The sequence below is a fragment of the Amblyomma maculatum genome, chromosome 1, assembly GCF_055883805.1.
Source record: "Amblyomma maculatum isolate TAMU_Amacu chromosome 1, ASM5588380v1, whole genome shotgun sequence".
Classification (NCBI taxonomy): domain Eukaryota; kingdom Metazoa; phylum Arthropoda; class Arachnida; order Ixodida; family Ixodidae; genus Amblyomma; species Amblyomma maculatum.
In genome coordinates, this window is record NC_139344.1 from 343,183,516 (window position 1) to 343,209,051 (window position 25,536).

Sequence of the window (25,536 nt, forward strand, 5' to 3'; positions counted from 1 at the left end):
GTACAGATAAGCGGGTCACTTTTTGTAGATAACGTCGCCGCGTCTGTGAGCCGATGACCGGGCTATCTAATCTCTGGAATTTAGGTGCGACGCCCATACCCCGCTACTGAGCTGGCGAATATAGAGGCTTATCGAGATAACGGATAAGAGGGCAACCTGATACTAAAATATGGAAGATATTGTCTCTCAACAAGGAAATACCCGCCGCATGGATTCAGGGGTTGTTTCACGTCTTTAGCTTTGTTTATGCGGTGGAAACTGCAGCTATCAATAAGGAGGTAATATTCGAAACGATTGCGATGTTTCGAAGATAGCTCCAGATTTGGTAACTCATCAGCATATGTAAGCTTCCAACTTTATAGATGGGTCCACCGATGAAAGTTTTCGTATTGTACTGAACGCCGGAGTTTTTCGAAGACCTATATACCCCGCAGACGTTTAGTAAGTGTAAGGCACTGAGATCGCAGAGTGTGTCATCTCTTGGAGTGTGCACAGTGAAGGATTTTAACAACATAAGGGCCAGCTGACTGGGTTACCAATTCAAAATTTAACAGATAGATTTTGGGAGAAATGTCTGTTCAAAGATTAAACACATCGAGTGCAATGTGTATCCTATAGGAACATCTCATGATTTGTTATGAGAAACAGGAACCGTTCATCCTTTCTCGGTTTTCAAGACCAAAGTAGACTGAGATTTACAAGCATCGATTATTGATTTCGTTTTACAATAAAAGGTTGGCATGACAGCTGCGTATACTCCTACTTTTGTTGTTCGGGCGTTTTCTTCAACCGATCCTCAGAAACATTAACCTAACAGCCAAGGTAACGTCCCACGTCTCGGCAAAGGATCGACCACACGTCGATAGTACTTTACTGATAAGAGCAATCTCTTCATGCAGTCGCTTGCTTCCGCTTTGGGCTTCTGTGCTGTTTGGAGACCACATATAGACTGCTCGTTCATGAGACAGATCTCGTGGATAGTAAAAGACAAAGAGCCTGTTTTCAGCAGAAAAATCCGTAAAAAATATGTGTGTTGAGCAAATTTTCTTCTTTAAATATTCGTGTCGCTTCATTCTCTGCAACCTCTAGACTTTTTTTTCTTTTCGTTTCATTTTTATTCAATTTTTCCGAGAAACGAAGGACTGATGACACGCCTGCCGGAAGCCGGAGATAAACAGTTCGCCGCATCAAGTTTCAAGGTCCTCCTGATTCGAGATCTGACATCACCACGTTGCTCGCGTGAGAGAACTCAAACGGCAGCTGATTCGATGCCACTCGTAACCAGGCAAAAGACATCGTTATAGCAAGTTTAGACGGTTTGTTACACTTAGTAAGCATACAATGAGCTCACCTAAGGTAGATCACTTTCATAGCTTCCCTTCGGCCTTTCCCGTGTTCCACCGCCGCCCCACGGGCGGAGGACGAAAGGGGATGAAAGGTGGTCGATCGATGGGAGATAGGGAAAAAGATGCCACAGGTCCCTCAGGTTGCACAGGCGACGCTAGCAGCACCAGTGGCGGCGGCGAACGAGAAGGAAGCGCTCTTCACGACTCCTCGCGAGAAGAGCCGAGCGGACGGCATCCAAGGAGGCGACGGCGGAGGAGTTTCGGGCGTCCCCGTTGCCGTCGCGCTGCGGCGGCGGGGCATCGCGTCGCGAGGCTCGAGACTTTGCCAGCGTGGCTCGAACGTGGAGGGGCGAAGCCTTATCTGATAAGGGCGCGCTCGACCGCTGCCCTCTCGAAGCGCGCTGAGTGTGTGTGTCTGTGTGTGTACGGCGCTGGCTGTGTCCGACAAAGAGCGATAAGGGATAACGCGCCGGCCGAAGCTTCGGGAAGGACGACGCGGCAAACGCTAAAGGCAGCGCGTGGCCGAAGCAGCGGCGGCAGAGTATGTGGCAGCCAGCCCAGAGACATGCGCGTGTATCGGCTCGGTCGACGTTAATCTGCCGCTGTTGTGCGGCTTCTTCCTTCTTGGTGGAAAGCGACACGCTATGGCTGCTGCACTCGAGAAGAGGACTCGACAGCAAAGGTGGTGACGCACTGTAGTGCACGTGAGGAGGGACTGATCTGTTTCATAAGCTGTAAACACGAGCAGAAACGGTTAATTTTTCCTGCACCGTAGAGCATATGACACGGCAGTCTTGGTTCAGACTTATATGAGTCTGAAAATAATTATCAGTATACATGTCCCTAGCCCATATAGGTCATCCCCTTCCCCCGCCTTGGAGTTACTGAGTTCTACATGGCTGAGAGGAAAAGTTGGCGTCAGAAACTTCCAGGAATTTCAAAAGTCAAGGGAGTTACAGAAAAACCGCGAAGGGCCAAGGAGCAAACATGACATCCTTTTGAACTTGTGAATGCTGCGCATATAGCAGCATATGTTTCCTTAGCTTTTTTTTTTTTTTTTTTGCGATGCTTATTGAGCCTCAAGTAACGTCGGGATGGGGTTGATGTGCTTCCGGCAAACACTGCGTACACGCCACACGGCTCGAAGGCTAATCTCTTCCATGAAAGCGATAAGATTTTTCACGTGGACATATAATCACTCCGTTGACCGACAACACTGGAGCAATATCACTGGCAAATAATGTACACACCTGATATCATTTCTGATATTACGTCATACATTTGGTCGTGAATTAGCCGAAGAGGTTTTTCACTGTTTCTACTTACTCATTTCACACAGCCAGCGTCAAGCCAACATTAATTTTTATGAAAGTATAATTGGTACGCGTAATATTATTTAACAATACTTTGTAAAGGTACATCTTTGACATTGCATCGCACATTCTCAGGCATATTCGAAATTCACTCGCGCTGAACAGGAGAAAAAAAAAACTAGTACAGACCGCAATACTCAGTCTGGGATAAACTTACAGCAAGCTTAATTGGTTCATATTCCCTATGCTTTTGCAACTCATTGACGGAACCGTAACTAACGCCCGAATACATCAGATATTTTTCAGATCGCAGACTGTAAAAGCCCTGAATTCCAAAGCGCTGCTTCATGGGGAAAAGGCTTGAGCTTCCTCGCCACCTGAGACCAGAGTGATTCGTGGGAGGTCAATAAGGAGGCTTCGAACATTATGCGGCGACCACACTTTCCTTACTTATACAGCTCCCCGCCGGCAGCTGCGAGTGGTGACAGAACTCGATCGGTCTTGCGGGTCATTTCTAAAATGTAAGCTGAACCAAATTGTACAATCCGCAGTTTAGAGCAGCCTCCACACAATGGTCCGGTTTTCGCTCTATTGGCCTCCTATCCCAGATGGAACTTTTTTGCTACATTAAATACAAAGGCGTCTTCACGTAATATTGAATATTAATCTCCTTATTTGTTAGCTAAACACACTAATATTAAATTCGGAAGCACACTCTATAAAATATGTTCAATGGATTCAACAGGTAATGTAAGGGACTGTCCAGTCGCTGACTGCATCGGAAATTCGTCTCGTAAGGAGGGAAGGGGCTACTTAAAACCTTGGCATCCAACAGAACATTCAGGAAGAAATCGTGTTTTCTCTCGTTTCTGTCTTCTACCAGGTCCGAAGAGTGTACAGCGCAAAAGGGAACTTTCCTGCTTAAGGTTGCACTCGTGATAATGCACTAGTACGTAGTATAGCTAGCTTAAAAACAACCAGAAATATTTGACTCAACGCTGCCAATCTCGACAAATACGGTTCAGCACGTCCGTCTCACGCCTTCTCTCCCGTCATCACGCCTTCTCAAACATATGAGAGCCAGAAAAGGAGTGCATGGCACGCATAAAGGGGGATCATCTGCTGGGCTAATGTTAACGAATGCTTTGAATGTATATTACGAGATTATATACTCGCACAGTGGAGACACCGGACCAGTTCTTGGGTCACTATTCAACCGAGCTATAGTATACTTCTTACATACAGCGAGAAAATGCAGGAACCTAAACCACCTGCGCGCCATAAAAAGCAGCGGGCCATTTATACGCGAGCGACATCAAGTGGCAGGAATCCCAAGTGCATGACTGTCATGGCGACTATTTCAACCAGCGCCGCCACTGCGGACAGATCAGCCATGTTTCAACCGGCAAGCTTGCAGTCCGCAACAACAGATGGCGCCTTTGCATGCGCCTCCATCAATGCCTCTTCTCCATGTGACGTTATCTAGACGCCCGCTCTCACTCTCTTCACTTGGAAGATATTTCCCTCCTCTTTCCCCTTCGTGAAACGCGAAACTATGGGCTCGTCCATGAGGCCCATGGAAAAGATTTGCGCAATGGCTTCATACTATTTTGGCAGGAATGTATATTTATAAATTTATAAAGGAAGGCTAAAAAATTACTATGTACAATAAGTAATTTTGAGAAAACAGGTGGTGTAGAAATGTCCGACTCATAAATCACCTTCAACGATTTTACTCTCTCTCCTGATCTCAGGCTCTTTCTCAGCTGACAGCTCTCCCACTTTGTCCTCCATGAGTCCATGCTGGTTGCTTACATGTCTAGCCTTCGCACTGTTATTACTTACGCCATAATCTATGAGTCAGAATGTGCACTTTTCGCTGAGCGAGTAATTGGTGCTTCATCGCAATTTATTCGAATTAGCACTTTCTCTACAGGTTTATTTGTAACAGAATAAAAAAATAAAATACACTGCGAGTATTGGAAAAAAGCTACTACTTGTCATTTCCTAGGTGGTCTACTATGCATCGCAGTTATTACGATGTGGTGAAAACAACGGGCAGGGCTGGAGCCCTTTCGCATTGGGAATCGCAAAAAAAAAAGAAGAGTAAGCTTCACCCTGTCACGTCTTAAGGGTGTCCATGCTCTTGATTTCCCGCAGGCGAGAAGAGGATCAAGACACGACACCTTTATGATTTGTTATTCGCAATCATGGAGCTTTAGTTATATGAATGGCTGCGTAGCTGTCACAAGCCTTTTTGCCGTTGCGCACCGACCCGAAGTGAAAAGCGTTGCAAGCTAGATTATCTTACCGTCTATCACACCCGATATCCAAGTTCGAGATACAGAATGTCCCTGCACGGTATGTCTAAGGCGTAAACGTCACAGCCTGCAGTGCGATATCATCGCTTACGTAGCAGGATGCTCGTCGCTCGCTGTGTGCGCCATATCAACCGACGCACGCCCGTGGCCCCCATGTATACTATATCTATGCGTCGCGATTAGATGCCTCAGTCCAGAGAACCGCTGGGCTATCCATTTCGCCCCGCAATCGCTCAGAGCCTATTTAAGAACGACCGTGTCTAAGGTCCCCGAGAGATATGGTTCCTGGTGTGTTTATAAATATACGCGGTCAACTTAGCGTTAAAAAAGGGGGAAAGCTGTATCAGTCATGAGGATAAAAAAGCACCACTGTTCAGTCTGCACGGATAGCGCATATCTGCGGGCGAAGACGAGACGTCAGGCACACGGCCTTATTATTTAATCTTTACGGTCGCTTAGATAGGTGAAATGGCCAGCCATGTATCGTGTTGGGTTTCATTGATGAAAGTACACCATGCCACATGTATTCTCTTATACATGTTGATTTGTTTCCCTGCACTGTTTGAGAACCCGAATCACATTGCACCCTTTCCCATCAGAACCCCATTACGCCTTCAACTGTTATTTTCTCTCTGTCGCCAGATGTGCCGTTTAATCCCGTTGCAGCCGCAATGTCTTCTGTGTCTATGCAGGAAGAATGGGAAGTCGTACTACAGAACCGTCCAGTACGAACGGGAACTCTTCGTTCATACGCTGCCAGTCATTAATCTTGAGGCGTGAGTACCAACTGTGTTATACATATTCGAGTGTGTTTGAAGCCGCGTACTATACTGTCTGTCTCAGGCGAGTTTAGCGTATTTTATTCGTACTGGTCCACGTACGCTCTATTACCCTGTCAATTCCTTGGAGCAGTCCGCTTAATTATAGGCACACACGTAGTATGTTCGCCTCTATGAGAATGCAGCTACGTCGATCGTGTTTGATCCCTCTTTTGGTAATGGCGCTCATTGGATCTTGCAGTCCCGACTCCCCATGACAGACCAACTCTTACTCTGGGGTGTCATCAAAATAAGCATGTGCACATGCTGATGCGGAGCTGAACACCAAGCACCTCAAAAACTGTGCTCGGTGTTGAGCTATATGCTCGACTGTTGTTCGCAGCTCCTTGCGCCGAACTATTGCCAAGAGACGCTGCGAGTTTGGTTTCGTTACACGGACAGCTGTTGGAATTCCATCAAATACGTTTCCGGCACCCGTAACAGCAGTACACGGCTCCCGTATAGCCGCTTCTCGAATATTTTTATTCCGTCCTCCCTCTGTTGATCTCGGAGCAACAGCGTGCAGCGTCGTGGCTGCTTACACACTGTACAGTTGGCAGCACGTCAGTGAATTAGCGCCAGACATACACACAGATAACGACAAACATGGTGCAACAGCCTGCACCATGACAGACTCTTACGTCGGAGGTGCAGACCGCCACCACATGCCTCCTATGCCGACTCTACACTCGCGGGCACTAGATATCAGTGGATTCTCCATGCATAAAACGTAGCAAGCGCCACCTTCAGCCATTATTTACACGAACAGCAATTCACAGCTCGTCTTGGTTGCCGCGTGTTGTCGCATTGTGGAGCAGCTTCCGCAAGGACTGACAAAGAGATTTCCTCCGTGCACAATGCCACGACGCCTTAAATCTAATTTTTAAGGCTGCCCAGCGCATGTGGTAGCTCCCTCCAGTATTGTATTTTCTGTTGCACGCGTACTACGGTATAAGCAGCAATGTCTTCTGCGGTCCACTATGCCTGGGTGCACTGCTCATTAAAGGGGTCGTGAAACGTTTTCCGGAAATTTTGCACGGCTTAGTTAAATGAAATCCTTGTCCTGCATCATATAATATACCTCGATTCGTTTCATCGCCCGCGTTGATTTAATAGCGACAAAAACAGAATTTCGGTTTCCTAGCGCGCGTCCTCCTCAACTCAACACATACGTCATAGCGCTAAGCCAATGAGAAGCTCCCGTTGCCGGAGCCTGCTGAGCCAAAGTTGACCAAGCTCGGTGCATTTTAGAGGTTCTAATTGTGCCCTACTCTACGCTCACACAGGGTTTTTTAATATGGCCGACGCCTAGGTTCCTCCGTGGGTTCCAGCGTCGCTGTGCTGCTATAGTGAACTAGAATATAGTCGCTACTGTTAAAACATGGTTACATCGTGGGCTTTGAGCCTTACGCCGACGCAACTTTTAGGGTGCCAGGTCGGCGAAGATGGACCCTGCGAGCGACCGGTACAGTAACACTTGTGTCGAGAGGCCGCGGTAACCGCGGCACAACTCCGGCTTGCAGAAGCCCCGACCGTCAGCCTCCCGATCCCAGCCGTTTCGGAACTACGCATTGGTATGTATGTCCGAGTCTTGCAGCCTAGCCTACGTTTGACCGTTGCGAGAGTGCGCAATCGCTAACCGAAGCTTTCGAACAGGTGCAGCTGCGGGCGGTGCGTGCCGATGCCGACTGCTCTTGAGAGCATCTGGCGAGATCCCGGCGGCGACTACGTAGTTGAAGCAGCCGTCTGGGTGTTACAGATCATCCGCATTTACTCCAAATGCTTCTTGATCATGGACTGCTAGTCGAGAACACAAGGTAAGAACCTTGAGCGAAAGGCAACATAACTTGTACAAGCGGCACCTGTTTTTCATTTTCTCGAGCAAGAAATGCTGTAATGAAATCTATTGCGGCAGGCAGTGTTAATAAAATAAAGCTTCCCCTTTAACGTTACTTACCTGCGATCATCTACACTGTCTACAGTGTTGATATAGCGCCACGTTAGCGCGAACACATCGCTGGTTTTCATATTTTTCTTGTTTTCGTAGAAGCGCATGAGCATGACGTTTCACCATGCAAATTACTGGTTTGCTTAATTCCATGCACGAGTAAATGAGAAAACACGCATCATCTGATAGTGTGAACTTGCTAAATGGAAAGGGCATGCACATTGATGTGAAGTAACAAGGGGGGGGGGGGGGGGGGGCGCTGTCCGGACACATTTGCTTGTTTTATTAGCCAGGTATGACCTTCAGCAAGTGCAGCACTTCAAAACATAAATACATAAGGAATGCCACAAGAAATGCAGTAAATAAGTACAAAAGCAATCTCATTTCGGAGGACTCTATGCTAAGTGAAATTGCATGCAGTGAAGTAGCCTGTCTCCTGCGGAAGCCGTGGGAAAATGCACTAAAAAGCGACACAGAAAAGAAAAACACAGAGCAGGACTGGCTTCTGCAGACGATCACTAACTAGCCCGACAACTCTTGTTATAGCCTGTCCCCACTTGCTGCCAGAACAATCACCATACCAGCCAGTTTTATTTGCTAGTTTTTTTCTACCCACTTGCATTAGGTGAGTGTTGTATAGTGTGCAAATATAATTTAAAAAATTGACTTCACTGATACCATCATCAACACCTGCACACAGTAAACCTCTCCAAAATGCTTTGATACTGACATTTTACATGTGCTGAAATGTAACAACAAAAAAAAAAAAAAAAAAAGACATTCTCCCAAAGGCCAGTACACCGAAACTTCCACAGTTTGAGTAAGTGTTGGAAATTTTACAGTTAGCAAATGAAGTTATAGAGTAGTTTTGCGGCACTTGCAGAAAGTTTGGCACGTGCCGTGTTGTGGGAAAACAACTGAGAGCTGTTGACAGAAGTGCACTTGTAGTTTATGGCTCCTTCGAATAGAATGACTCCATGCACAGAGCTGCTTAATGCATAAGTCGCATACTTAACATCTTCGTGCTATGCGGATGATATCAGCGTGGACATTGACATCAGCCACAACACTAGTATAGAGGGTGTAAGACGACTACCAGGTTTTGTCAGTCAAAAGCTGCATTGCCTTCAGGCATTATTTTGCTGCAGTAGCAAATTGTGATTGCACTGGAGTTCTAATATTGGGTGGGTCTCATTCTCTCTCAATCACCTGCAGCAGAATTCAAAGTTTGCCATACTTCCAGGGAGAATAAATTGACAGTGAAAGTTACACTGTACAGCTTCTGTTAGACGGGAATTAATTGTACAGATGCATGAATAACTTTCAAATTTGTAAAAGACCTAAATCATATTTTCATTTTGCTATGCTGAAAAGTGAATATTGCTTTTTCTCTTGTCAACAGGAGGCACCACTACATCTGCTACAGCCAGCTTGCGCACTGGCTTTAGGGATGCCTCGGCAGACATCACAGTAAAGTCCTCCCTATTTGTAATGCAAGCCAAATAAGGGAAAGGTTTCCATCTGACAGTTACACTGGTTTCCAGTTTGTGCAAGGTTTGTAGAGTCATCACCTTATTCATTCTGAAACAAGCCGGAAAATATGAGAAGAGAGAATTGCAGGACAGCTGGACTAATAACTGGAATTTTACTAAAGGATAGAGGCAAAAGAAGACTTGCACAGAGATGCACATGTAAAAAAGGCCCCAAAAGACTGTTGACTGATTTCTTAGCCACACACACGTCCTTAGCCTTTGCAGTATAGTGTGCCTTTGGACTTGGATCTGTGGCTTCCCTTTTGTAACGAGTGGTTCTTGACCATAAGGAATTTGCTTTTTTTAGATTTTGATTTTTTAGACCCTTTCTGCTTTCCACGCTTTCACTGCTTTGGGGGTTTTTCGTGCACGTGCATTTCTGTGCGAATCTTCTTTTGCCTCTTTCCTTCAGTAACATTTCAGTTGTTAGTCAAACTTTGTCTTGTGCTCCTCTCACGTGTTTCGTCTTCTGGCTGGTTTTAAGATGAATCAGTACCAACTCATCCAGTTGTTAGTCTTGTTGATATCACTAGCCTGACTGCACCCACTGCTGGGCAAATGCTTCTCCCATATCCATCCGAATAACCCGATCCTGTGGCAGGTGCATGATTCTCGCAAACTTCCTAATTTCATCTGCTTGCCCGAGTTTCTGCCGCCCCCTGCTAAACTTGCCTTCCCTTGGAATCTAAAAGACATATATAGGCTCACTTAGAATGAATTTTGTGTACTCACTCCCTTCCTTTACCTTTGACGGGTAGAATTTTTCTTCTTTTGGAACTGACCGCAGATACATCAGCTGCATCCATATGATCCCCGCAGACTTCCTAATCTCATCTGTCTGCCCGAATTTCTGTCGCCCCCTGCTACGCTTGCCTTCCCCTAGAATGAATTTTGTGTGCTCACTCCCCACCTATACCTTTGATGGGTGGAATTTTTTTTAGCACTGACCGCAAATGCATCATAATTGTGCAGTTGTGTATATACCTGCTTGTATAGATGTCTCTCCCATATCTATCCAAATAACCCGATCCTCTGTCAGCTGCATCCATCTGATCCCCGCAAACTTTTTATCTGCCTTCCTGAGTTTCTGCTGCCCCCTGCTATACTTGCCTTCCCTTGGAATCTACAAGACATATAGGCTCACTTAGAATGAATTTTGTGTACTCAATCTCTAACTATACCTTTGTCGGATGCATTTTTTTTATTATTTAGCACTGACCTCAACACATCATGATTGTGAAGCTGTATATACACATTTGTATATTTAGGAGAGAGGAAGACAGCAAAGAAGCGTGAATAAAAGATGTCTTGCTCTAGGTCAACTTCCTTCTAGCCTAAAAATTTTGTATGCACTGATGAACCTGCGGCCAACCAATAAATTATTTTGAAAGCAACATGTCTCTAACACTCATTTGGTAACATTAGATAATGCCCAAATGTACTACAAAGTGGTGGTCCTTGTGGCACTGACAAACCTAGATTTTCTAGTTGCCGCGTTCACCTTTACACGGCCTCGAAAAATAGTGGCTCATGGGGAATAGAAAAATCAAACCGTTTTCTGCAAAAGCTGCTTTGAAAGGTGGCCACTGTTTTCAGCATTTTGCAGTCTCATTCAGAAGCAAGCCAGCATAATCTGCAATCTGTAGACATGCATACAATAATATGTGCCTTATACTTTGAAATGTACCAAACTTTAACCAGTCATAAAACAGCGTGCTGAAAAGGTATGTATAGTAAAGCCTCCTTCGTTGATGATACCCGTAGTTTGCATGAAAACATCTGCACTAGAACCTGCATGACGTTGAGTTAATTGGCCTGCTGGTTGAATATGCCACCAAAATGCTGGTAATACAATGAACTTTGTCGGTGCTGGGGTCAAGTCTAGAAATATAAAGTTGGGATGATTTAACTGTGAAACCTTGCTGCTGAATTCACTGCAGGCTAGAATGTAACAGGATTAAAGGGCAGCTGTAGACGTAAGGGCAGTCCACATTGTCACGGCATCTTATGCGTCCTAGTACACATATCTACATACCGTGCATGTTTTGCTAGTAAACAATGTAACCACAGATTTGCGAAGCTCCAAGAATGCTACACTGATGCTGTCTGAGTAACTGCTTGTGTCGCTGAATATTGTGAAAGCCTTTTGATGGAACGAAAACTGCTTGGTGAATACTTATGCAGAGTGAGGTTGGTCAGGAGCGCAGGTGATATGTACACCCTCGCAATTTAACCATGCAAGCACAGACTGTATGATACTCATACAAATTGAAAAATATAAGGGAAGGAATTGAACTGAAGACTTCGCGGTTCGACAGTCCAAACTTCTACTACATGTGCTTTGGGCTGTGTGTGCTAGCCCGCCTGCAATCTGATTGCCCGAGCCAGGAAAATGGTACACACCCATATGAGCACCACTCCCAGTACTCTTTAACATGTACATAGAAGTGCAGGTGCTTGGGATAAACCTTGGCTACCGCAATGCACCTCAAACAATGGCATGTTAGCCAGAATAGCAGGTTGGGCTTGTTGGTTTTCTATCCTGAGGTAACAGCGCAAAATGTGGACGGGAGCACAAGACGAGAAGACGATGAGACATTGTGTCGTCTTCTCGTCTTGTGCTCCCATCCACGTTTTGTGCTGTTACTTCAGAATGTCACGTGCCTGCCCAATATCTACATAATTGTCACACGAACCACTTTGTGTGTATTTACGACTACTTGCACAACACCATTGCCACCCACTGATGATGAGCAGCTGAACAGCAGTTTTTCACGTACACTCCGCTGCCATTAATTACAAATGCTATCACGCTACGACTTCCCATACCACCCCACCCAACCTCTGTGTGTAATGACTCAACCTTTGGTGCGTTTGCATGTTCTCGGGATACTGGAGAAATACAAGATATCAATTAGTAGATTCAAGCAACTTAATCTGACATACATCTGGTGAGAATATTACAACTCTATCCATGTATACACAGATCTGTATCACCGCAAGCGTCGCCTACAATTGTGGTGATGCCGCTCAGAACATGACTCATCTTTTTTTTAAGGGCATAATTCTCCACAAACCGCTGCTGAGCTTGTGGCCCCTTGGTAAGAGGCTTTCCACATCTGTGGGAAACCACTTTAGAAGTGGTGTGAATTCACAGTTTCAAAGCCTGCATTACAAATTTTTGGAAGTTTTCAACACCACACCCTTACCAGCCTTTGGCACTACACATCACTGAGTTCCTTATATCTGCTTGTGCTCAAGGCCACAAGGTAGTGCTTTAGTGGATCCATACCCACTTGCCAATTATATGCCATTATGCATGCTTTCTCCATAGACTGCATCTAAATGTGGTTTCACACACAAATATTTATACTTAATTGGACAGGCGGACTGCCCAGAATGTTCCACATGTGACATTACGGAGACTCTGGAGCGTGTACTAGTGGTGTGTCCCAGTATATGCATGCAAAACAATAACTCGAGTTACTTCTTTGAAGTGTTTTGGCAACAGGCCTCTCTCAGAGGACTTATTGGCCGGTTGGCCAGAAATGGAAAGCTCTACAGGCAGTGCAGGCTTTCTGCTGCTTCTTGCATGACACAGGACTTGACTCGTGACTGTGGTGCAAGTTACTATTCCTGTACATATTTTAATCAAGTCATGACCCTCTTTGTTCTTCTCTTTCTGTAGCAGGTCAGATATTACACTTTTAAGCCAATCTATCCGCCTTTCCAATCAATAACACTTGCGTGAATGCATTTCTCCTGGATGGTTGATCTGGTAATCACACCATCGTAATGCAAGGACATGGGGCGTATGAGCTTTTGAGGTGAACAATTTTTACCCTAGAAATGTCTTTTAAATGATGTGAAGGATTCTGTATATATTTTAATCAAGTCACGACCCTCTTTGTTCTTCTCTTTCTGTAGCAGGTCAGATATTAAACTTTTAAGCCAATCTATCCGCCTTTCCAATCAATAACACTTGCGTGAATGCATTTCTCCTGGATGGTTGATCTGGTAATCACACCATCGTAATGCAAGGACATGGGGCGTATGAGCTTTTGAGGTGAACAATTTTTACCCTAGAAATGTCTTTTAAATGATGTGAAGGATTCTGAGCTCTGCTCAACATGATCCTCCTCTTTGGAGTCTTCATCAGGTTCTATGGGACTAGATGAGTGCTGTGGAAAGAACGTGATCGAAGTGGAGCCAAGGGGCCTGTTCTGGGTGGTACGATATGCTGGTAGGGGCACCTGTTGTGCTGGCCTCACGGTATCGTTCAAAATAAATAAAAAAAAATCCAAAATGCGCATATTACTGCTATGAGGGCAATCTGGCAGGAAACAATCAAATAGAACTGGTGGCTTCTGCGAGTCGAGTAGTTCTCAAATAAGCATATCTGTAAGGCTACAAATCGCAACTACGTTTACTGCCTTTATCACGCGACCTACACTTTTTTTTGCCAATGCACTGGGGCAGCGGTTTTGCGTCGGTACGACGCATCGTTTGAGGTGAGCTTTCTTCGTTTCCGGACCATGCCGAGGCTTCGAATGACGCCGAGGTTCATTTAGGACTTCCAGTAGAAAGTAGTACGAACACATGAACCCAATCGGTGTGCCAAAACTTGTGAAAGCGAACGTTACTTCCACTCGGAGAAGCCGTGCTGCAATCGATCGCGACGTACACGGTTGGCATAGCGAGAGCACTCAAACCCGCACAACACGCCTAAACCCAGAACCTAACGGTGACAGGAAAAATAGGCGAACTCTGAGCACTGTAGACGTTGTAGGAAGTATGCTTTTTTTTTTTTTTTTTTTTTTTTTGAGAAAGGTTACGAGAGAGGCGTCGGGAAGTTGGGGGAGCAAAGCTGCGACAACGCGTAGGGTGAAAGGGCCACCCAAGTACATTGTAGCAACCTTTTCTTTTTTTTTTTTTTCGGTTTCCGGCTTTCCGTGTAGTGCCATAGTTCAGGTCATCCGCCCGAAATAAAGGAAGCGAAGCTCGACACGCTATTCTCAGTGATGCAGCGCGGAGGCGAGCAACTAATATACGAGTACGCGCCGCGGCGCCCGCTCCTGAAACACTCCACCCACCACTCGGATTGAACACACTTGTCGATTTCTTTGACCTGGAACCGTATTTAGATCGTATCTTTAATGACGCCAAGAATAATAATAAAAAAAAATTGCAGCAGCGGCCGCACAACCAAGTTGTACCGGTGGTATGAGACTGCTCAAGACGTGCTCCATCACGAATGTTCACAAAAAAAGAAAAAGAAAATAACAACAACAAATTAGATTGGAACCATTGTCATTTGGAGTACCCGGCGGAGCGAGGTATAGCCGTCGTTACCGAAAATCTGAACTTGAGCGTCACCTCTCGCTCTGTTCCAGAGCGCAGCGAGAAGCAGACACCACCCGTAAAGTGAGCTTTACCACCCGTCCTGCTCCGCCGCCGCCGCCGACCGCGCGTCACGTGACAGTATTGTTGAAGAAATGCGTTTGCGTGAGCGAATAATTGATATATTTTTATTTGCTAACTTTAACAGCAGCCTATTATTGTATGGGAAATAATGATTATATCTGCGTTTCCAAAAGGCTAAACATGACGTAGGCGAGTACTTCTAATTCCGGCCTACAGGGTCGCATGGTCGCTTCAGGAACACAAAAATGCTTTGATTTCAGAATGGTATTATTAAATGCAGAAGCAATATTTCGACGAGATATTTTGGAATAGGCATACCTAATGTTTACTGAAGCAAGGAAAATTGCTACTGGGCTGGTATACATTTTCGTTTCACGACCCCTTTAAATGTCAATAAAATTAATACCATTAATGCTACTACTACTAATATACTATTGATGCTACTACTACTACTACTGCTACTGCTACTGCTACTACTACTACTACTACTACTACTACTACTACTACTACTACTACTACTACTACTACTAAATCCTATCATCATCATCCTCGTTTTCTACGGTGCACATACTGCTAGCAACCGAAGCACTGTCAGGGAACAGTCCGAAAGGCTGTTAATTTTATAGCGATGACGTACCACGGCAAGAGTTTCAAAGGCATCTTCTTGCAAGCCTTCAACTACGAATATGCTTGCATACTGCGAAATAACTATCCAAACGAAAAACTCATGGGCCTCTTTCATTCATACGGTAACCGATGTTTAATTGTAAAAATCTTGCTGTACCATAGCCATGCACGGTAAATACGAGGGCTCACTTTTGTAAATGCAAAATATTACTATGAAGGGTTTTGTGATAAGCAGCTTCAAGGAGAGGAGTCAGGCATGTTGGTAATGGCTCTTGAAGAGCGTGTGCCTTATCAGGTGTCTCGTCTGTCTACTCTCTTTTTCTCTGCACTACAGTAGCAGCCATTTACCGCCGATTCCTTTCTTCGAGTGGAATACGTGGCGCCATCTGCCAGCGCTTAATAAGATTGTAGTTCAACAGTGTTGTTGAGCGTAGTGACATGCGTGAAACTTGAAGCAGTTAGCTTAAGTTTTAAGCACCTTTGATCGAACAAATTTTGCAGACAAACTCTCGGTCTACGAATCAGCATGTCAGTTGAACTGCGCACTCCTGCAGCTGAAGGAACCTTGCAACATTCAGTCTGTGCCCAAGGCTGGACACATTGTGGAAAAAGAAGTAAAAAAATAAACAGGGACGAATAGCAGCCAACCATCATGTGTGGAAGGCGACAAAGTTTAACTAAGATTTGTGAGAGGTTGAAAATAAAGCTCCCCCTCTTCCATGCTTCCACGACTGGACCCCATATGTTAACGGCTGCAGCTCAATCTCACCCAGGACAGTCGCTCGGAACCCTTGCATCATTCGGATCTCCTCAACTGCCACTTCCTGGAAATATTAGGGCTGTCGTAACTGGAACATTCTCGTTGTGACTGAGTCACTTTATCGCAAAAACTACAGTCGACGCATATATCCGTTCGCTGTCCGCAAAAAGGCTATAACGCTCTGCTCCTTAATGCGGGAATTTATTTTACCGAATTGCTCCGCCACCCTCCATGGCAACTTCACGATGTGGGGAGAGGGAGGGGGGCATAGAATACAAGGATAGCACGGGAATAGCGCTATGAGGAATGTTCAAATACTCCGAGTTGTACGGCTAAAGAGAAAAGTGCAGCTTTTCATTGTGGCCGTTGTTCTGGCCGAAGAGGACCAACTATGGCGTCCCAGTGTGACTTTCACTCATGCTCGAAATGAAGAGGACCCATAATGGCGTCCCAGTGTGACCTTCACTCATGCTTGAGCAAAAGGGTGTGAGCATGATATTGAAATAAAGTGACTTGTTCAACGTTCCTGCAAAAGTGGAGTGAGCGAAATAACTTTGGCCTAAGTAGCTTAAGTTCAAAAAGATCATGTTCAAATCCCGCTAGACTTCATAATAGCAGAGCTGTAGAGCCGAGCACTGAGAAGTCCCATGCTCGGTGTGCTGTAGACGAAGCCACCCTTGTGTCCACTGGCAAGGTCACGAGCTTCGGAGAGGAACCATTGTCCTCCCACTGCGGACTCGTTGACTAGAACAATGCGTTCGGTGTATTAGTGTTCGCGAGCCCTCGATAAGCGCGTGAGAGTCTCCTCTATCGACACCGAGCTCGATAAGGCTGCGTCCGCCGCTGACTGACGCGCGCGGACCGGCGGTCCACCGTGCTGGTCCTCGCATGCCCCATGTTGCTCGGCGCACGACAGGCTTTCAGGAAGGGGCGTATTGTTTCACTTAACAAGAAAAACAGAACAGAAAGAAAAAAAGGGGGCGACCAGAGTTCGGCCCAACAACGCTTCGAGCCCGTTTCGAGTGCGTCATTCTTGGTCACTATTGTTTCGGGAGGCGGTGTATGTGTCCTGAGGCAGATTTTTTCATTTCTTGGTGGTTTGCTCAGCAGCGTACAGTCACGACCAACCGCGTTCAAAGTGACACTTGTAGCGTTGAGGACTCACTGCCTGGTTAAAGAGTTGTGTTGGCCCACAATCTTAGCACTACATTACAATTAAGCCTTTAATAGCCACATCACCAAGAAATGAACGAAAATTCAGTACCTCCACATCATGCCACGAAATGTACTCACAATTGAAGACCTGTATCAAAATTTCAATACCCGGACAGAATATAAAGAATGGGCATATCGACGATAACAAAGGATTAATATTTCATCAATTTTGTGAAATTATTCTGAGTTGCTTCATACAAGGTGTCGAGCTGACTCGAAGCTTCAAAGATGATAAACTTTTTTTTTTAATTTAACAAAACAATTTCCTAATTTCCCCGCAGTACGTGACAGAAAGTGAGATACTTGCGAATGCAGACGAAGATTGTTGCCCGTTAGTGGTATACATTAGGCCCCCGCCCCTTTTTCTTCACTCGGTTACCTTACACAGGCTCCAATCATTTCGGCCGGAACGCGCTGGATACTGAGAACACGTTGATAGAAGTTTGTGTGTACTCTCCAAGTGCAATTCTGAGTACACTGTGTACGAGCAGCATGTCGCGAACTTGTGACGCTCAACAAATAACGGTTCAACCCTGTCGAGAAAAAACTGCAAGGAATGCGTCGTGCAGTTTGACTTTCTAGAGCGAATTACAAATATGCTTGTCTATCTCTGTCATCCACGACGTCAATTAGGAACTGAACAATAACAACAAGGGATAACAAATATTGTAGTAGTGCTCTCACCAGGAGATAATTCGCATTTGAAAATGGGTCTGTAATGATAGCTGTTCCTGACGTTATACCCAAAACTATTTTGGATACTTTAAGGAAAGAGGTTGATTTTTTTTTTTTTTTTTTTTTTTTTGCACGACTTAAAAATTAAAATCGATCTATCCTCAGATCTCCTCTAGCCAGGCCTCTAGTTGTTGCTAATAATTTTCAAAAACACAGTGGTTTTCTATGGCGCTTTGAATTAGGTATTTGTTTTGAATGCAAAGAAAACTGTGACGATAAATGTTGGCGCGCATTGAAAGCTTAGACCATTTATATCAATATGTCCATCGAAAGTATACTTTACACAATTCTTACCTTGCAATTATTTTTAAAAAGGCACCTCAATGGTTTCCTATTAAGTCTTAATTATTCGCTGCGAGCGCAGGAATACCTAAAAATCAAATCTTCTTTCTTTTCTTTTTTTTTTTTTGTGTCATGCATCGGAAGCTTATGCCATTACCATCAACGTGTGCATAACAGTATCTTATAATATCATAGAGATGCATGCCTCGAAGTTAAAATATGTTCCCAGTAGGTCAGTAGCCTGGACCTGACCCATACAGGCGTACCCAGGCAAGTAGAAATGGTGCTAGTCGTTGAACTATAGCATCGCGCGTTACATGTGAACACCGAGAATTCTGCATGTAGTCGACATGCTGACTTTCACTCGCAGTATTTAAGGGATATGTTATAATTTTGTTCTATTCTCGTTTCTAAAAGCGATAATAGCTTATCGTGGTATCCTCTACATGGTTCTAGAATTGCTTTTGTCTCCTTGTATAAATGAACAGCGTTTCATTTTTGTAGCATGAAAAACAAACAAAAAGGTACAATATATGTACTTGTGCTTCTCTAGAGGTAGCGTTTGGTCGAAAGACAGGTGTCTCTACAACTATTCCTTCTGGCGCCGAGTGCACTATATCCGCAGATGGGCCGTTTCCTTGCTTCGAAGTGAGCGGTATTTCGATCGCATTCTGAAACCTTCGCTGTTCTGAAGTTTATCCGTTGTGGGAAAAAGTTTAGGTCACAGGTGAAAACGTCCCTGCTTGGACAATGCATGGTGTGGATTGTAAGAATCATCGCGTCATAACAGCTGTACAATTTCCCTTGGATGCTCTTCTTTTTGAGGCCAACATCTGTCATCGTGTTTTCGTCGAATGACACTTCCATTAGATCACGCATAGATTTCAGTGGGATGACATCGTTTCTGGCGAATAACTAAGAATGACTAAGATAGAAGATCGTGTCCTTTAACCATCGGGTAACTTCTATGATTCCTTATGGTGCAACTTTCTGGTCTTGTCTACAGTCACCAATGATGCTTGACAGACACAATGACGTCACGAAAGCAAACGAGAAGGCAGCTAAAATACAGAAATATTTCAGCATTTCAGATATCAGACAGCTAAATGAATTGGATGAACGTTCAGCTACTATTATCTCCCGTTGGTACAATGGGTCTCCCAAATGTTCATGGTTTAAAAAATACGTTGGTATTGAGGAAACAAAGTTATGAATTGTTTCAAATTATTCGTATATATACTCGCGCAAACTCGCATCTAAAAATTTAGTAATAAAATGTGGTGTATCACAGAACATGAGTAGGAGCAAATAAGCAAGAAATGAAATTAAAATATAAGGACTATTAACTTTAATATATACTTTAAGATTATTTTCAGCCAGAGATGCGCGCGCTAATCCTTCCCCTAAAGAATACCGGAAAAGAAATACTTCTATGGCTGACATTGAATGGTTTACGAGAAAGAAATAATGATAGTTTACACGATGCGAAGACGGTGTAATCGATCTTGTGGTTGGTGATTAAAGAAAAATCTTAGAGCTCCGTGTTTTTTAAATTCTGTTCACAAAAGATCCAAGGATTCATTCTCACACAGTATCAACAATTCAAAGCGATCAGTATAGTATTTGAAAGCACGTATAACGTAAACTACTTCATGGAAAGAAAATTCTATTTCCATGCCACCAAGTGCTAACAGAAGACAGTTTTCTGCATTTTTTTTCTTTTTTTTTTCTTTTTTTCTTTTTTTTTTTTTACTGAAGCCAAGCTGCACAGTAGCCACATAGAAGAGAGGAGAAAGACAATGGTCCTCTACGTTACGACCGACACCATCGCACTATCTAGCCGTTGTTGGCTATGTCTGCACCCTCATTAGCGCATCTGTATTTTTTTTTTTTTTCGGGCTCATTGGAGATAAGATTGTGGGCGGCGGGGTAACAACGGGCCGCGGTTCGTCCGCGAAGCAGTGCGGACAAGTGAGCGCTAGCCTGTTTTTCACGTCTGACTCGACGCTGCAGAAATGACGACGCATCCAGCAAGGGCCTCGAGAGCTGTTGTTCAGAACAGAGGCAAAACAACCGGCCTTTGTTCAGGGCAGTAACTGGGAACATGGCCATACAGGTGAAGGCATTTGCTTGACGTCAGTCAAAACGCACGCGCGCATGCGCACAAGCACGCACGCACACGGACTATGCAGAATCGGATATATGCAACACGAAAGATTACTGTCAGAGGTACCCCATGGAGATGAAAACTATTGAGCATCTTTTACATGTTTATGTACAGTCGTGAGCAAAAGTGGTATACAACACTCAGCCGGTGACGGAGCTCGAGAAAACTGCATGTCATTTTTATATAGTAACAGCTATCCATGCTCGAGACAATAGTGGCAGTGCCTCATTTTGTCCACATGCGTGTGCCGATGTCCACGTCCCTTACGCTCTCACTAGATGGCATTTCGAAGCAGTTTTCCTGAGCTATGTCACCAGCCGAGTGATGTATACCACTTTTGCTCACGACTGTATATACGCGTGCACGTCTGTTAGCTAGCTCCAAAGTTCTGATGTCACTTCTACTGATCTTGCAACTATCAATGACGCTACTCTGGCAGGCAAACTATTTGGGACAAACAAAAACTGTGATTTCCATTCATTCGTATGGAGTATAAACGCTGGCTGGATGCGGCTAATGCACTTCATTTCATACTGCAGCTAATTATGATTGTGTGTGCGTGCACAGGATTTATCTGTGCGCAGCTTTAACAACACGTTGACAAGAATTTTGAAGAAGAACGAATTCTGACTGCACATGTCATACATAGGAGTTTGGCTCAAATGTTCAACTCAATGTCACCTCAATAAATTGGGTAGGGGGCTTATGCTGTTCACTACACACTGTTCTAGGACTAAGCTGAAAAATAAGCTTAATCTGGGGTTGAACTCTCGTCAACTTTAAGTGGGTAGGGGGCTTATGCTGTTCACTACACACTGTTCTAAGGACTAAGCTGAAAAATAAGCTTAATCTGGGGTTGAACTCTCGTCAACTTTAAGTGGGTAGGGGGCTTATGCTGTTCACTACACACTGTTCTAGGACTAAGCTGAAAAATAAGCTTAATCTGGGGTTGAACTCTCGTCAACTTTAAGTGGGTAGGGGGCTTATGCTGTTCACTACACACTGTTCTAAGGACTAAGCTGAAAAATAAGCTTAATCTGGGGTTGAACTCTCGTCAACTTTAAGGCGCACGCGGGATATTAAAACTGAGAGTATCCTCAGTGAACGTTGCGAACTGCATTAACGCACGTTAAGCCCTAGCCCTAGAAATAGGTTTTCTTAAGCTTAGGCTACCCTTAAGCAGCCATTCAGTAAGTCATGAAGCTGACGTGAAGTGTGGTCATATTGTAACAAGATGGAAATGTTATTTTGAACATATGTCAGCTGTTTGTTCGAGCCAAAGGGTTATACTTCTCCGGGTTGAAAACATACCAATACAAATGACAATTTTTTTAAAATGCGGGCGGGCAGTTCAACTTGCCTGCTATAGGCATCTGAGACAGGTAAATGATACACGCCCAAGCTATGTTCCGGTCGCCGGTATCGTTCCTATAAAAAGCAGCCAGTGTTACGCGCATGCAAAATACTTGCTGAGCCATGTTTTGCTGCATTCACATTGTTGAATTTTACAATGCTGGCAACACTTCTTGGCGGTCACCGTCACTAAAGTGATAAACATACATCCGTTCACTCAATAGACGATGGAAGAAAATTCGACTTAGCGAGCGCACTCGGCAATGTCCCAAAAAACAAGAAATACTGAGCAACAAATCTTTGTTCCAAGAAGTACGTCAGGTCATGAAACAGAGATGTACTCAAGCCATGCACAGAAAGGAACCGTATTTGTTACCTTAAGGCTACAATACAGTAATAAGCATCAGTTTGTAGTTAGTAGTAAGGGGTAGTTTTTGCTTATTGAATTTCAAGTGTCGCGACAGAAAAAGTAATGCCAAAAGCGGCAGTGGCGGCTCTGGCAACGTCAGTTACACTGCATTATTTTTAGCATAACCGTCAAAGGGATAGTAGCATAAAAGGCAGCATTTTAGCCTACATGTTCTGATGAAAACAAATGGTAGAATAAAAGGAGATACTTCTACCTTAGCGGCAAAAAGTGGCTAAAGGCAGTGACAAATTTAGCGATGAGGGTTTCGGAGAGCACAGATCAATGTCCGTGCACTTTCTTCAGGCCCCAGTAAGGTTTCGCCATGTCGCCATAAAGTATCATGGTAAACGTTAAGACAGTCATAAAAGCGCCACACGGGTCATACAAGACGAAATGTGTTGCAAAACAAAGTGTGTTCCTATTTAATCTAGACCAAGGCGAGATGTATGCAAAGTAGAGTAACGATTTCTCGTGTTCTCTTCCACTACTCCTGTGATAATTGTGTAACACCAGCTGTATCTCTTGTATGTGGGTTTTAGACTGCTTGCTCAGCCAAAACTGTGCACATAGTATTTGTTTTTCATGACCGTTTGCAGAAAGCCCCGCCTTAGTGGTGTGGTGGTTACGGCACTCGACTTCTGCTCCCAAGGATGCGGGATCAAATCCCGGTCGCGGCGGCCACTTCTCGATGGAGGCGAAAAGCAAGGTGCCCGTGTGCTGTGCGATGTCAGTGCACGTTAAAGAACCCCAGGTGGCCGAAATTCCCGAAGCTCTCCACCGCGTCGTCTCTCATAGTCTGAGTCATTTTGGGACGTTAAACCCCATAAACCAAACCGAAACTTTTTGAAAAAAGTAAATAAATAAGGAACGACTGAACCTTACCATATATGCATCACAAGTCTCTGGAAAGAAACTTTATAGACACAATCTAATTTACTTGCATCCTGGAAGCATTGTTGTAGATTTATTTTGCATACGGGGATTTGCACGCTTGGATTTAAACTGCTTAAATGGAATCTGGTTCTGCGTGCACTGACAGCGGTGAATATTTTCTTCGCTAATATCGGCGCCTCGTTGACATTTCACAGCGGGGGTACAGGGCTTCAGCATGGTGACGGGACCGACACTTGCGCGGGACGCATCCGAACATTTGTCCAACATGGCTGACGCCGCTTGCATTTGATTTCCCAATGGGAGGAAAAAACGCGCGGTCCGCACTCACGTAATTCTCTTTCAACACGAGCGCCATTTTTGGGGCGGTGTCATGCAGATGCGCAGCTGATGTTTCCTGCCACGCACTTCACGAAATCCGAACTTTGAGGGACTAGTAGAAAGTGAGCGGTGAGTTCCTGTCGCTCACACAACGCGCTGATACGTGCATATATGCCCTCTTTAAGTAAGTGAAGCATTCAAATCTCCATCGAACGCAGGTCGCCGACGTCGAGCCTGTCGTCATGATGGATACCCGATCGTGAAGACGTCATGGTTGCAGTGCCGTGTCGTTATCCGCAATGAAATAAAAAAATCGCCTAAAACCTCCACTTCGTGAGCATATCTTAGCTGCAGATGTGTGTGCAGCGCGCAAGATACGGACCGAGATCTGCAGCCGTGCGCATAACCATAGGTAACATTGATAAACCAGCCCCTATAGCACCAATATAAGGTGTCCCCCTATCCGAGATAAGATCAGCGATATCGGCCACGGGCCACTGATTATAATTCCGACCAGCCGGCGAGGTCCTGATGCCCGATGTCCGGCCGCTGTCGCGAGCGCGCGGCTGCGGCGGCCCCCAGAAGGAGCCATTAAGTCCGTAATCTTTCGGTTCTGATTATCCGTATCAGGACTTAACTCACCAGCTGTTAGACTGCTCGGCCGAGCTCAGTCCGGACCTCTGCTGGTGGCCCGCCGGTCCTGAGCCAGCAGGGTGCTGCTGCTGTGACTGCTGAGATGGTTGCTGGGACTGTTGCTGCTGCTGTTCTTCCATGGCGAGTCGCGGAGACCACGAGGACGGCGGGTAGGGGGCGGACCTCTGCACAAGCCGGTCCGGAGAGAAAGCCAGAGACTCAGTGGCCAGCTATGGCGGCCCGCCAGAGGTCTTCGTGGCTAGCCGAGGATTCCCAATATGGCCGACGGCTCCCGAGGCGGCTGCCCCGCTCGTCGCTGATTGGCGCTCGCCCGGCCGGCGTCCGAAGCTCTGTGTACACGTGATAGGCTCGGCTATCGAGGACTTTTGGACTCGGTGAGACTCTCCCTGTTTGCATGGCCTGTTGGCATGGCGACCGTAGGTCCCGAGATAACGGGACCTTCTTGCTGGCCGGCCAGCGGGCACGCGGTGTGGCCTTTGTACGCACGGCGTTCCGCGTCCTGGCGAAACGCACATGCATGGCGACGGGAGTCATCCTAGCTTGCGCTGGCTTGCTCGTTGACGCTTGGCATGTGCCCTATGGGGACGCCGCCCGCACTCTGGACCGGCTTCTGGCGCTCTTCTCCGTCCAAAGTCCACCATGGCTTGTTTTCCCGCTTGCTTGCTTGCTTACACGAGCGGGGAGCATGGAAGCAAAGTCCGGCCAGGCGAAGGCTGAACAAAGAGGGATACGAATGCATGTAGTGAGTGCTATAGATCGCTATAGACTGTGACATGTTTTTATGTTTTTTAGCAACGGATTTGCAAGCTAATAAGTTCGAGAGGAGGTCGATACAATACAGGTGTAAAACGAAACTTACCGCTATAGCGGTTTCTCTCAGACCGACGTTGTTCGCGCAGACTTTGTCTATCAAAAATACCATAAAAAGTATTTCGTTTCGAACAAATTTCAAGCGAGTAAAATGTCCCAGTAGCATGCACGAAGAAGCCCTTCCGGTGGCTTACACTAATGTGTTATTATAAAAAATGCTGAATTATGGTGTGAGTCACCCGGTCTACAGATCTCATAAAATGTGAAATATAGGTCATGACAAATTGCCTCAATGTCAGATTGCCTTCTTATCAGTAAATGTACATTAATGCTGCGTATATTTTAGTACATTGCATTCACACCATTGTCATGTTCGTCGTTATACCCAATGAAAGAAAACTTTATCAGATATTCCGATAATATTTTTTCTTCCTGAAGCTTTCACTTCAGGATTAGTGATCGTCTGAGGTAGTCAGGAAAAACATAATTAAGCTCTTTTTATTTAGGAGCTATATTTACTTTTTATCTAAGCAACTTAAGAGATGCGATAAAACTTCACAACACCCCCGTATTGCGTGCTCTTTCGCAGCCTTGGGCCGTCTCTAAACGT

At 45.2% G+C, this 25,536-nt stretch overlaps 1 protein-coding gene and 1 long non-coding RNA gene across 5 annotated transcripts in view; one reads left to right on the plus strand and one right to left on the minus strand.

Moving 5' to 3' along the window:
• The window catches only part of LOC146207620 (uncharacterized), a 122,814-nt gene extending 98,220 nt beyond the window's left edge, over positions 1-24,594 (minus strand). Inside the window, exon 1 of one of the 3 annotated variants that reach the window (XM_084589233.1) lies at positions 24,105-24,594. In XM_084589233.1, coding sequence (XP_084445359.1) covers positions 24,105-24,235 — 131 coding nt within the window. In that variant the 5' untranslated portion in view covers positions 24,236-24,594. Of the gene's footprint in view, positions 1-1,351; positions 1,745-24,104 lie in introns of those variants that run through there. The other 2 variants (XM_084589238.1, XM_084589244.1) reach the window with 2 other exon arrangements.
• On the plus strand, positions 7,092-11,104 carry LOC146207621 (uncharacterized). Of its 2 annotated transcripts, none has more exons than XR_014703963.1 (3): positions 7,092-7,615; positions 9,149-9,300; positions 10,491-11,104. It is a non-coding gene; the product is annotated as an uncharacterized LOC146207621 (long non-coding RNA). The 2 variants fall into 2 exon arrangements; XR_014703964.1 differs by lacking the exon at positions 10,491-11,104 and having other exon boundaries at positions 7,092-7,372; positions 7,455-7,615; positions 9,149-10,145.
• Positions 24,595-25,536: the final 942 nt, after the last annotated feature.